Below are 14,893 nucleotides of genomic sequence, written 5' to 3' on the forward strand. Positions count from 1 at the left end.
TACCAACACAATAGATTCAAATGCTTTGGCTTGTTTTTGATCCTTAGGAACTGTTTTACTTTACTATTTTAAATCATGTAAAATATCTATTTGGCTCCAAAAACCAAAGTAAAAAACAATGCACATCCTGAAAGACCAACCTTCTACCCTCTCTCTGTCTTCAGCCTACATAACCACGATTATTAATTTGGCTTATTTTTCTACTGCTCTGTAAGTTGCACTCTTTAAACTTAAGAAAACTCTAGATACTGGTCTTTGCTTATAGTCTCAGAATCACTCTAACACTGTATAGAGGCTGTCTTCATTTCTTTCTAAGCCGCACAGTACTCCTCTGTGTGGCTTAATAAGCTGGGGTACCTCCAATCATCTAATCACCTATTATGAATTATTTTTTATCAGCATTTTGCTATTACAAATTAAACTACATTTTGGTTTCAATCCATCCCTTTTCTAAATATATTTGGAACAGACTGTTTTTCAAAATCCCTGTGAAAAAATGCAGGCTTTTAGCTGGTGTCTTGCAATCAAACCATTTTCTGCTTTTAGGCTTACATTGCAAACAAGGTGATTAACAGCATGGATCCGGAAGTCAGAATGCCTACATTTATATCACAGCTCTAATACTTACTAGGTTTGTGACCTTGGACAAGGTATTTACCTCTTTGTGATTTAATTTCTCATCTGTAAAATCAGGGAAAGAACAGTACTATCACTGTTAAGTTTATATGAGGATTGAATGAACTCTATGTTATGTGCTTAGAAATGTGTAGCATATAGTAAATGCTAGTATTAGCTATTACTATTATTATTACAGAATAAATTGTACCTTAAAAATATTTGTGCCATCTTAAATAAGCCTTACCACAGTGAATGAAAGCAACCTGGCTCATTATTACTTGATAAGACCATGACAAGAGAATTTCTAAACTCCAACTGGTATGTATACATACAGACAGATTTCAAATTAAAGAGATGTTTAACAATTCAAATTTGAGTATTTTTAGAATGTAATCATATTCACCTAGATAATTTGTTCTGACTCACAAAATATAATACAGCCTATTTTTGCTCCTATTTGTTCCAAAAGCAGGCATACTTGTTTCTCTATCCAATTTTTATAACATTGTAATTTTCTGCTTCAAAGAACAAAGCACTTACTTCCAGATACTGTCAGAAACAGGTATAACAGTGACATTTAGCCAAAAATGTATTAAAAATGTTGTATGGCATACTATGTTAAGAAGCAGCATCTGAGACGTGTTCAATCTGAAAGTAATGAGTTAATATTAAAAACTATTATATCTTACTGGAACTCTGAGAATAGGAAAAAGACAAAAATTTCAAGAGTTCTCTTAGCTTTCAAGCAGGCATGAAAGGACCACTGTCCTAAAACATTCTTTCATATAAAAAACAATTTATTCATGATAATTAGCATACTCCTAGTATTTATCATCAATTAATCCAGTTTGAGATTTCAATTAAAATGTACTGGTTTAGCCACAGCAATGTTTACACAAAAATAGTGTTAAATGTTATTAGGTAGTCAATTTTTAATTCGAGTAAATATCCTATCAAAGAACTCCTGGTGGCATATCTAAAACTGGCTTAATCTGTAATTTATGTTAAATGATACAAATATTTTAATATATACTTACATGATAAATGATTTGTGCTGAAATTTTTAATAAAATATTATCAGGCACAATTAAGAAAGACCTACAATTAAGATATCACCTTCTTTCACATCAAAGGAAAAAGGAAAAGCAAAAAGGTTTTTTTCTAGTGAAGGTGTAAGGGTAGTGTTATACGTTATATAAACTTGGAAATTTTCATAATAAAATTATTTTAAAAGACTGTGCTACTCTTCGGGAAAGCAAGAAAGATTTAAATATAATTAATTGTAAAGGGCCAGCTGAGAGATATAATTCTTGATAAAAAATAAAGCCCTATCATTATGTAAACAGCCTGCTTAATTTTGAAATTTTAACTGATGTATTCTTTATTTTAAATAAACACTTATTTAGGAGAAATGGTCAAAAGAAGAGGAAGAGTAACTTGTTTTGTTTTTCTTAGAGCCAAAAATCTTAACACCCAAATAAATTATTTGGCCTACAAGTACAGTAGCCTATTCTGCCCTGAAGAGAGATTGTATAATTAGGCAACTGTTTAATTATACAGTTAGGTAAAAATAGCCAACACTTAATATTACCTGATTACATAGTAGGCATTGTTTTAAGTGCTTTATACACGTAAGCTCCTGGGATCCTCATCTCAAGTCTAGGACACAAGTCGAGTTTTTCATCCCCATTCCACAGATGGAAGGTGAGGAGCAGAGATGAACCTGCTCAGAAGCAGCAGCGCCGACGCTCAAACCCTGGCAGTTTCACTTCAGTCTACTGTCTTACCAACTAAGCTCTACTGCTCTCCTGCCTCTTCTTGTGTGATTTTGCAAGAATATAATTAAAAATAAAGAGTAAAAAGAAAGTAAACATTCTCCTGAGGACATATCCTTAAAAACTTGCTTCATTTTTCGAATGAATTTCACAATGCCCATTTCATATGGCTCAGAACAATTTGTCTCTCAGTAGTTACTAAAAATACTACAAAAGCAGGTGGGGAAAAAAAACCACTTTCAATTCAAACTTTTTCTGGTAGGTGTTTAAACATAAGCAGTATCTTTTCTTAATCATTTAGAATACATACATTAAATTTAACAGAGGATTTCAGATAATGCATACTTACAATTTATTAAAATTTCATGTGGCACAATCCCGTATATAACAAATGAGAGAATTTAAGCCCAGAATATACTCAAGAACTGTGTAAGTAGCAGAACTGGATGTGCAAACCGAAGTGCAGGTCAAGCGGAAAGTCACACTGGAAATGGGCAGTTCGTTTGCTTCAGTTGGCATTTCTACTGGATGTAGGCATATGCACTGTGTGATCCTTAACATAAGAATTATGGATTCCCCCCACTTCCAAATCGCTTACATTGTATGGATTCAGAGGAAGGAGAATACATAATTTATTGAAGTTAGGATCATGGAAAAGCTTGAGGAGAAAGACACACACATGCACACACACGAATCTATAAAGACATCAAAATGACACAATTTCCTCTCAAATTTCTATCATTCCTACACAGCCAATCACTCTTTCCTCAGTTTTTCTGCAGAATTAAGGCATAGTGTTGACTCCTTATTATCTCTTCTACTTCCAGAAAATAAATTACCACCAAGGCAAAAGATGAAGCTAAGATTAGTTAAGACAGATGAGGTCCTCAGTAAAATTATATACTGCCACTACATTGGTTTGGTTAAGGGCATAAATGCATTAAAAATTCACAAGAACATTTCTGTAAACATGTCCAATGTTACTCGTAACCTCTGCAGCTTAGAGAATACTGTGAAAATAGTGGCTCTGAGGAGCAATAGACATGTGACAGTAGACCAGGCCTCAAGCACCCAGGGTCTCTAAAAGCCACAGATTTCTATAATTACTCCTTCAGAGACCACAGGCTTCTCTTGTAACTGGGGCTTTCATTTTCATACTTTAACCCCTATACTAGAAAAGAACCTAAGCATCTATGAAACTAAAATAGAGTTTTATCATATTTTACTGTATGTGCCCTATTTTAGTTTACAACATTATTTTGGTTTAAAGTTTCTACTGTGATTTCAAATACAGAAGAGCAAAAATCAGTATGGTGAAGTAAGTAATGGGTTTGATAAATGAACTTTCTGGGAGAAATCAGAATTAACCAAAGATCTTTTTTAAAAAATATATTTTATTTATTTGACAGAGAGACCGAGAGCGCACAAGCAGGCAGAAGAGCAGTCAGAGGGAGAGGGAGAAGCAAGCTCCCCACTGAGTAGAAGCCTGATGCAGGGCTCAATCCCAGGACCCTGGGGTCATGACATGAGCCAAAGGCAGACACCTGATCGACTGAGCCACCCAGGCGCCCCCAAAGATCCTTTTATGTCAACTCCTGTTAAAAGCCTTTCTGTATTGTAAGAATTCTCTTAAACCCTAAAGACATCATTCTAAGTTATAAGTAAATCAAGAGAGGTGCCTGGGTGGCTCAGTTGGTTAAGCCACTGCCTTTGGCTCAGGTCATGATCCCGGAGTCCCGGGAAGGAGTCCCGGGAAGGAGTCCCGCATTAGGCTCCCAGCTCTGCGGGGAGTCCATTTCTCCCTCTGACCTTCTCCCTTTTCACGCTCTCTCTCATTCTCCCTCTCTCTCTCTCAAATAAATAAATAAAATCTTTAAAAAGAGAGTGAATCAAGAATCTAAAGTATCAATTTCAACAGCAGTAATGCAGAATTCCCTAAAGAATGAATACTGAGGTAAGTAATATTCATGCCCCCTACGCTATGGAAACTACAAATATTCTCATCATCTTGCAACATACCTCTACCTCAAGAGTGACAGGCATCAGGCCACTCTAACCTTGTCTCCTTTGTAACTGAAAACACCTAGGTCACATACCACTTTCCTATACTGATCTTCTTACCTAACATGATTACCTACAGCTTCAATCACTGCCATTTTGGCCAACCCTCTCAGAAAACAAACTCCTGCCCAACCCCCCTTCAAACTAATCTTTCCACAAATGCTCTTGATTCAAAATCCCAATCCTTGTATCATCTAGAGCCATCCTCCCTTCTACTGGGTCACTTTCATATACAAAACCGACTCCAGTCAAGTCCTCCATACATACTTCATCCCCACGCACAAAAGCAATCTTTTCACTTTTCAACAATAAATGCTTGTTATGGGTTCAACTCTGTCTTCCAAAAAGATATTTTGGAGTCCTAATCCCAGGTACTCATGAATGTGGTTGGAAACAGGGTCTTTGCGGATATAACTGGGTTAAGATAATATTATTAGAGTAGGCCTCTAATCTGTTATGGCTGGTACTCTTATTAGAAAAGAGAGATACAAGGAGAACATCATGCACAAGGGAAAGCAGAGACTGAAGTGGTAAATGTACAAGCCAAGGGAGCCATAGCTTGATGGCAATCATCACAAGCTAAGACAAAGGCATGGAACAAACTCTCCCTGAGAGTCTTCAGAGAGAGCACAGCCCTGACAACACCTTGATTTCAGACTTCCAGTGTCTAGTGCACTATGGGGAAGATAATTACCATCAATACTATACATTAATTTCCGTCATGTTAAGCCACCGGGGTTGTAGTACTTTGTTACAGTAGCCCTAGCAAACATACAAAATCCTTAATTATAGGTGCCTTCCTGCCTGATCACTTTATAACTGAAAACTTAATATCAATACCAGCGGTTGGCAAACTAGGCCCGCGCCATAATTCTGTGAATAAAGCATTACTGGAATACAGCCACACTCATCCACTTACTTATCATCTGTAACTGCTTTCAATCCTACAACAGCAGATACAAATACGTGAGACAAAGACTGCATGGCCCACAAAGCCTAAAATATTTACTACCCAGTCCTTTACAGAAAAAGTTTGCTGACCCATAACCTATATGACAAATAAATGAATAAGGACCAAAGATACCAAATGCAACCCGCTACCAATTTGAAAGTCAAATTAATGAGCATTGTAACATGGGTATCGGGAGTTCTATATGTGCGTGTGAACAATAAATGTCTGATGAACAACATATCAAATATTATAATGCTTGAATAAGTTCAAACTGATGATTACTCTTATTAGCTGTACAGCAGCTATCACAGTGGTTAATACAAAAGAAGATTTTACCATCTGCACACACTTTTACCTACTTAGGCCCCCAATATACTGTGGATTACTATGACAAATTATAGTGATTAGTTACATACAGCTGACCCTTGAACAAGGGTTTGAAATGCACAGGTCCATATATATGCAGATTTTTTTCAATATAGTACAGTATTATAAATGCATTTGCTCATGAGGTTTTTTTTTTCATTTTTATCTCATGATTTTAAACATTTTCTTTTCTCTAGCTTACTTTAAGAATACAGTATATAATACATATAATTTAAAAGATATGTGTTAATTGACTATTTATGTTATCCTTAAGACTTCAGTCAACAGTAGGGTATTAATAGTTAAGTTTATGGGGAGTCAGAAGTTAAACCTGGATTTTTAATGTGCAGAGGGTCTTTGACCTTAACCTTTGTGTTGTTCAGGGGTCAATTGTACATTTCCTACAATGAACCTCTTTGGGCAAAGACATTATAATTTCACTGGGAGGAAGTCATATAGCTTTTAGGATCTAAAGATATGCCGTGGTTTTCATACAATAAATGCAACTTTGTTATGATAATTCACATTTCACCTAACCATCTCACATATCTGACCATATCTGACATAGAACACAGCTAAGAAATCAAAAAAAGGGAAAAGGGAGTGCAGGAAGGGGTGAAACTTTTAACAGCTACATCTTCTTGCAAAGTACAAACATAAAGCACATATGTATATATGTATACACATACATACATGTAAAGATATATTTCACTATATATTTATAAATAATCTTATGTTTATAAATATATATTTGATACTATTTACATCTTTAATACATAAATATACACAACTCAGAGCCTGCTCTTAATTCTACACAATTATATACAATATATATCTTTAATCTATAAAGATATAATGCATAAACATTAACTCAGAGCTTACTTTATAAGGTTTTTTTTTTAATTTAGGTATAACTGACATAAAACATTGTATTATTTTCAGGTATACAACATAATGACTTGACACTATGTTCTAAATCATACTCAGTCTACACAAGTTTTATAGTATTACTATGATGCTAATGCAAATTAAAAGTCCCACATTATAATAAAACTTCTTCCCAAAAGGAGGCTAACCAACTGGAGCAGTGGGAAGTAGCACATGTCACCAGTCTTTGGACAATTCGTAAACATTTTTAAAGCCTTGCTTAGAAGTAAGGTCTCAGGATGAGGTGGGGGGTAGAGCAGGGAGACTGCACCTTGATTAGGATACCAATAGCAGGAATCTTGTCAGAAATGTGGAATCCACATTTTTTCAAAAACATCCTCAGGAGATCTGTATGCACATTCAAATTTGAGACCCCTGGTCCAGAGATATTATAGCAACTGATTACCACTAAAAGAAAATACTGTCTAAAAGTACTCCTCTCCTTCTCGCCAATCATCCAAACCCAAATGAAGATCCAATTTCACAAAATACAGATGGAAAACTTACAACAATATTCATTTAAAATATGACAATACCTTGAGCACTTGAACTTGACCTTCTGTAGTAATTTCCTTCAGCAGCTCACAAAAGGACTGACAGAGACCCACTGCATATGTCTGAAATTTAATCAAAAGTCAAAATATACATATATTTGCAGTATCAAAATAGGCAAAAATTAAATTTGGAACTCATTATAATCTATTTGAAAATTATATACTTAAGGTCTAAGCATATAAAGTTTCGGTTAGAACTCTTAGGAAAAGATTAGAAAAGAAAAATACAGTTTACTGCAATGCTGACTTTTGCAGAAATACAAGGCTATATTTATTTATAGAGCATACATTCTGTGTTAAGTAACAGTTCATGGAACTGCATCACATCTGCCCTACAGTGCTTTTAAAGTTTTTTTTCCCCATTTAAGTAACAGAGAAATCTTAAAAATTTTTAAAAGGTATCTGGATTTCAAATGAGAAACAAAGTTAAGAACTACATAAATTTTTACAGTGCAAAAACTACTACACCGTACCTGTAGAAATTCTGTTGATGATAAAAAGATATAACCATTGATGATCTTAAAGCAGGTTCTGAGATTTTCTGAACTTAGTTCTGCCAATGAATTTATTTTAAAAAGGAAAGGTTAATTCAATGTTCAAAATCAGTTTAAATGAAGCAATTTATTTGAAACTACTTTATATTCCTTCTTTACAAACCTTCTGAGTGCTGTTCAGACTACTGGGATATAAACAGCTATCTAAAAACTGACATCAACCTATAACTGAGTACCTCCCCGTATACCTGCCACTAGTTAAAATAATTTAGGGGAAAAAATTAAGCACCCAGGTTTGTTTTTCCCCCTTTCAGAAAACAAGCACATAACCGTATGAAGCAAAGTTTTCATTTCAAACTACATTTCTAGTGCCAGCATGGTAAATGACAAGTAACGGAATCATTTTACGATCACATTTTTACATGTGCTTAAATGGTTCGCTCAGTAAGCATTTACTGAGTGCTACTGCACCGGTACTGAATATGCTACACTACTTATGAAAAGAATCCTCTCACACTCCAAAAACTTTTACTACCATGCTTAGGTAATTCTCAATCCTTGGACTCATCTTCAAATCTGCTCCCCTGTAAGAATTTACACATGAAAAATATTCCTAAAAATGTAACTACCAGAATAGCATAGGAAAGGATACTGTGTTTAGCTGTTCTAGAGCAAAGCAGAAAACTATTTTATTAAAACTGTACATGATCAAATTTTCATAGTGTTATTTTACATGTTTTATCACATAAAATAGTAGAACAGAATACAAATCTTATGTGTATAATTTACAGATCAAAACATGACCCCAAAATATCCATATCTATTTTAGATATGTTGTTAATATTTTCAAAATTCTCTTCACTTGCAATAGGACACATTAAAAAAAGATTTTTGTTTTCCTGACGAAATACTGACCTAGGCTCTAGCTCGTAAATAACTTCTATCCTACTACAGTAAGAAGACATTCTCTTCAGATAAGAATTCCCCATACACTTTTACAAGAAAGGGAAAATCTTACTCCCTGCTCAAAATGTCTTTTAAAAGCACACATATACTTTAGGATTCAAAAGAGTAATTAAAAATGAAAATTGTGGAAAGGACAGGGATGAATCAACTTGTTACAGTGCTAATGAAAGACATAAAAAGAAATAATGAAGGCTGTCATATAAATATTTTTCACATGAGAAGATGAAATCTCAGGGTAAATGAGCAAGCCTTTATACTGTATAAAGTTATTGTTAGGAAAATTCAGTGCCTTCTTCTCCTCCAGCAGAAAGTTCAGTCAAGTTTGGACTTGTGTACACTCTTTAGCAGGCCAACATTGAAGAGCAGAATGGAAATGACTGGGATAAGTAAGGATAGTCTTATTCAAGTGAGAACTTAAAATAGCTGCACACCAGGCATGTCTAATTTCTAAAACATTGCCATCTCAACTTTTATTAATATACATGATGAAGGAAACAGTATTTAAGAAGGACTGGTTTCAAAAACCACAGTGTCTCTATTTGCAGACACTTTATTTGCAGATACTTTATTTGCAGATACCTTAAGAACTATTCCTGGATCCATCTACAGAAGGAAATACTCAAGTGACGAGGTCATGTCATACTGTTTTCCATGTCTCCATCATGGCAAGGTTAGCCTTTACTCAACTTTCTAGGGCATGCTATCATGCCTAACTTAAAGTACAGTGAATGTTGTTCATTATATCCATGAGCTCCTACTGAGACTAAGGAATACGGTCTGGTTTAGTATCAGAAGGAGCTTTACTTCAAGATGCAAGAGATCTGTATTTACATTCAGATCCTGTGAATAACGTAAAATCAAATGCTCTCAGTCAGGGGCTACTGCCTCTTACAAGACATCTGGCGAGGTCTGGAAACGGGTTGTTACAACTGGCATCTAGTGGGCTGAGATTAAGGAGGCTATTAACCTTCCTACAATGTACTCGACAGCCCCTCAAAACAAAAAATTGCCTGATCCAAAATGTCCATAGTATCCAGATTAAAAATCCCTAATTTAAGTGATCAAGTTTTTCTTTCACAGCCTATGAATGAACTCAGAGGCAAATCTCTGGCCCAAAGTAACTAATTATACTGAGCACATAGGATTTATATCTATTAATCCAATTAAAACTTTTACTCTGTGAATTCTTTTTTCTCCCTCTATTCCTTTGTTCCTGTAATCTGTACTTTCGTATTACATTTTATTTATTTCCTTAAAGTCTCTGTAATGGGGCAGAGAGAACAAATTACTAAATTACATTAAAGAGATTCAATAGGAATCTACATTTAACCATAGTATTTAATTTTATGTTGGGAAAGGACACTATCATCATTTCTCCTTTTATTTCAAATTCTGATATTATAGGAGGGCTAAACTGTGTAAAAGAGCCTACAACATCATGAAGACAGGTAGGGAAATGTCCCTTCCAAATCAGATAAAAAGTTAACAGCAGAAAAATTTCACTATTCAAGGAACATTAGTTTGACATTTATAACAACAATGACAAGAAAACAGGTAACTTTCTTCCACATAATGAGAATACTAAGTAAATTAACATTATAAAACAGATTTAAATGATTTTAAAAACAAGCCCTGAGAACTAAGTTAATCAAAAATTATTTTTGGACAGAAGCAAGATGGCGGAGGAGTAGCAGACTGAAATGACACCAGGTCCCAGAAGTTCAGCTAGATAGTTACCAAACCATTCTGAACACCTACAAACTCAACAGGAGACAGAAGAAAAGAAGAGCAGCAATTCTAAGAACAGAAAATCGACACTTTCTGAAAGGTAGGACTTACAGAGAAGTGAATCTGAAGCTATGGGAAGAGAGACTGCAACGGTAGGCGGGGTGGGGGGGGGGATCCGACCAAGTGGTGAACCAGCGAAGCACAAAATCAGAACTTTTAGAAGTCTACTCCACTGACGTCACTCCAGAGGCTAAGCAGGTGTGGACCCCTCATGGGGACAGTGAGGTCAGGGTCCCATGGGTCACAGAAAGAGAGGGGGTGTCTGAGTGTGGCAGAGCTGCCAGGTATCAGAGGAGGGAAGCCGACTAAAGAGACAGAGCTCAGGAGTGAGCTTTCATACTGGGGTTACCTTGAACTGTGATCCAAGGCACAGTAGGGACACTGCACTTCGAGCAGGGAGCCCACAAGTGGCAGATCCAGAAAAACCCCTCCTCCCTCCTCTGGGAGAAGCGGCACAGGAGCATGGGGCAGGAATCTGACGGGTTTGGAGACTGCAAACGGGTCTGAGTGCCAGAAACAGAAATGCTCGGTCACAGGCTTGGTGAGTACGGAGGGCCGTGGAGACCAGGGAGACAAGAGGGATTGACTGCTTTTCTCTGAAGGTGCAGTGAGGAGTGGGGCCCCGAGCTCTCAGCTCCTCTGGGCTGGAGATTGGTAAACAATGATTTTCATTCTTGTCCCCCAAAGCTCTACAGAAATCGGAAATCATTCAGGGAACAAAAGCTACTGAGAGCAAACCTGAGCAGATTCCATAGCCTGGCCCCTGGCAAGGGCGGTGCAATTCCACCTCGGGCAAAGACATTTGAGAATCACTGCAACGGGCCCCTCCCCGAGAAGATCAACAAGAACATCCAGCCAAGGACAATCTCACTGATCAACAGTAGTGGAATTCCAGAGCTAGGGGAAAGCAACGCATAGAATTCATGGCTTTTTCCCCATGATCCTTTAGTCTTGTCAAGTTAAATTTTTTAAATTTTATTTTCTTTCTTATTCTATTTTTTGTTTAACTTTTCCTCTTTCCTCTTCTAACATTTTTTAACAATTTATCTTAACAATACCTTTCTAAATGAAATTTTTTTTAAACCTTCATCGTTTTAGTCATATTTTATCCTTCATTATATTTAACTTATTTTTTGTATACATATAGGGTTTTTCCGTTTAAAATTTTGGGATACAATTTCTTCTAATAGATCAAAATATACCCTAAATCTAGCACATGGCTTTCATCTAGTCTCCCTTCTAATAGAACAAAATATACCCTAAATCTAGCACATGGCTTTGTTCTAGTCTCCCTTCTAATAGAACAAAATATACCCTAAATCTAACACATGACTGTGTTCTAGTCTCCAGCCTGAGCACATTCTCTCATCCTTTGTTTTTTTCTTTTTCCAACCAACTTATCAATGCCTTAGAATTTTTTTTTAAATGTTCATCTTTATAGTCCTATTCCATCCCTTCATTGTGTCTAGCCTTATTTTTGTATATATATAAGTTTTTCTTTCCTTCAAATTTTGGAAGCTAGCTTCTTCTAAGAGACCAGAATATACCCAAAATCAAGTGTGTGGCTCTGTTCTATTCACCAGTCTAAATTATATATGAGTTTTTTTAAAATTTTAAAAGTTTTATTTCCTTTATCTCCCCTTTCTTCTCCCCCCAGTTTTGGGTCTCTTCTGATTTGATTAGAAAACAATTTCTGGGGTCGTTGCCACCCCTTTAGTATTTTATTCTTTCGTTCATATCATTTTTTTTATCCTGATAAATTGACAAGGCAGAAAAACCACCAAAAAAAGAACAAGAGGTAGTACCAACGGCTAGGGAACTAATCAATAGAGACATTGGTAATATGTCAGAACTAGAGTTCAAAATGACGATTATCAAGATGCTAGCTGGGCTCAAAAAAGACATGGAAGATATCAGAGAAACACTTTCTGGAGAAATAAAATCCCTTTCTGGAGAAATAAAAGAACTAAAATCTAACCAAGCTGAAATCATAAAAGCTATTAATGAGGTGCAATAAAAATGGAGGCTCTTACTGCTACGATAAATGAGGCAGAAGAGAGAATTAGTGATATAGAAGACCAAATGATGGAGAATAAAGAAGCTGAGCAAAAGAGAGACAAAAAACTATGGGACCATGAAGGGAGAATTCAAGAGATAAGTGATACCATAAGATGAAACAATATTAGAATAATTCGGATCACAGAAGAAGAAGAAAGAGAGGGGCAGAAGGGATATTGAAGCGAATTATAGCAGAGAATCTCCCTAATATGGCAAAGGGAACAAGCATCAAAATCCAGGAGGCACAAAGACCACCCCTCAAAATCAACTAAACAAGGTCCACACCCCATAATCCAATAGTAAAACTTACAAGTCTTAGTGACAAAGAGAAAATCCTGAAAGTAGCTCAGGACAAGAGGTCTGTAATATACAACAGTAGAAATATTAGATTGGCAGCAGACTTACCTACATAGACCTGGCAGGCCAGAAAGAGCTGGCATGATATATTCAGAGCATTAAATGAGGAAAATATGCAGCCAAGAATACTATATCCAGCTAGACTATCATTGAACATACAAAGAGAGATAAAAAGCTTTCAGGACACAAAAAATTAAAAGAATTTGCAAACACCAAACCAGCCCTACAGGAAATATTGAAAGGGGTCCACTAAGCAAAGAGAGAGCCCAGAAGTAGTAGACCAGAAAGGAATAGAGACAATATACAGTAACAGTCACCTTACAGGCAATAAAATAGCACTAAATTCATATCTTTCAATAGCTATCCTGAATGTAAATGGGCTAAATGCCCCAATCAAAATACACAGGATATCAGAAAGGATAAAAAAACAAGACCCATCCATATGCTGTCTACAAAAAACTCATTTTAGACCCAAAGGCACCTCCAGATTTAAACTGAGGGGATGAAAAAAATTTACCAAGCTAATGGAAATCAAAAGAAAGCGGGGGGGGGGGGGCGGCCTGGGTGGCTCAGTGGTTAAAGCCTCTGCCTTCGGCTCAGGTCATGATACCAGGGTCCTGGGATCGAGCCTCACATTAGGCTCTCTGCTCAGCAGGGAGCCTGCCTCCTCCTCCTCTCTCTCTCTCTCTGCCTGCCTCTCTGCCTACTGTGATCTGTCAAATAAATAAAAACCTTAAAGAAAAAAAAAAAGAAAGAAAGCTGGGATGGCAATCCTCATATCAGATAAATCAGATTTTAAGCCAAAGACTATAATAAGAGATGAGGAAGGACACTAAATCATACTTAAAGGGTCTGTCCAATAAGAAGATCTAACAATTTTAAATATCTATGCCCCTAACGTGGGAGCAGCCAACTAAATAAACCAATTAATAACAAAATCAAAGAAACACATCAACAATAATACAATAATAGTAGGGGACTTTAACACCCCCCTCACTGAAATGGACAAATCATCCAAGCAAAAGATGAACAAGGAATAAAGGCCTTAAATGACCCACTGGACCAGATGGACAGCACAGACATATTCAGAATATTCCATCCCAAAGCAACAGAATACACATTTTTCTCTAGTGCACATGGAACATTCTCCAGAATAGATCACATCCTCGGTCCTAAATCAGGTCTCAACCGGTATCAAAAGATTGGGATCATTCCCTGCATAGTTTCAGACCACAATGCTCTGAAGCTAGAACTCAATCACAAGAGGAAATTTGGTAAGAACCCAAATGCATGGAGGCTAAAGAGCACCCTACTGAAGAATGAATGGGTCAACCAGGAAATTAAAAAGGAGAACTGAAAAAATTCAGGAAACAAATGATAATAAAAACACAACGGTTCAAAATCTGTGGGACACAGCAAAGAGAGTCCTGAGAGGAAAATATATAGTGATACAAGCCTTTCTCAAGAAACAAGAAAGGTCTCAAATACACAACCTAACCCTACACCTAAAGGAGCTGGAGAAAGAACAACAAAGAAAGCTTAAACCCAGCAGGAGAAGAGAAATAATAAAGATTCGAGCAGAAATCAGTGAAACAGAAACAAACAAACAAACAAACAAATAGAACAAATTAACGAAACTAGGAGCTGGTTTTTTGAAAGAATTAATAAGATTGATAAACACCTGGCCAGACTTATCAAAAAGAAAACAGAAAGGACCCAAATTAATAAAACGATGAATGAAAGAGGAGAGATCACAACCAACACCAAAGAAATACAACTATAAAAATGTATTATGAGCAACTCTACACCAGCAAATTTGACAATCTGGAAGAAATGGATGCATTCCTACAGACATAAAAACTACCACAACTGAACCAGGAAGAAATAGAAAACCTGAACAGACCCATAACCGGTAAGGAAACTGAAGCAGTCATCCAAAATCTCCCAACAAACAAGAGCCCAGGGCCAGACAGTTTC

At 36.3% G+C, this 14,893-nt stretch overlaps 1 protein-coding gene across 4 annotated transcripts in view; it reads right to left on the reverse strand.

Annotated features, from left to right (window-relative positions):
• Positions 1-14,893, reverse strand: part of IPO11 (importin 11) — a 210,335-nt gene that overhangs the window by 90,102 nt on the left and 105,340 nt on the right. For all 4 annotated transcript variants that reach the window (XM_032849849.1, XM_032849832.1, XM_032849839.1 and 1 more), the window contains 2 exons: positions 7,727-7,806; positions 7,236-7,316 (listed from right to left, as the gene is read on the reverse strand). In XM_032849849.1, the coding sequence (XP_032705740.1) occupies positions 7,236-7,316; positions 7,727-7,806 (161 nt within the window). The remainder of the gene's footprint in view (positions 1-7,235; positions 7,317-7,726; positions 7,807-14,893) is intronic.

The sequence above is a fragment of the Lontra canadensis genome, unplaced genomic scaffold, assembly GCF_010015895.1.
Source record: "Lontra canadensis isolate GAN:19392208 unplaced genomic scaffold, GSC_riverotter_1.0 scaffold4, whole genome shotgun sequence".
Lineage (NCBI taxonomy): Eukaryota > Metazoa > Chordata > Mammalia > Carnivora > Mustelidae > Lontra > Lontra canadensis.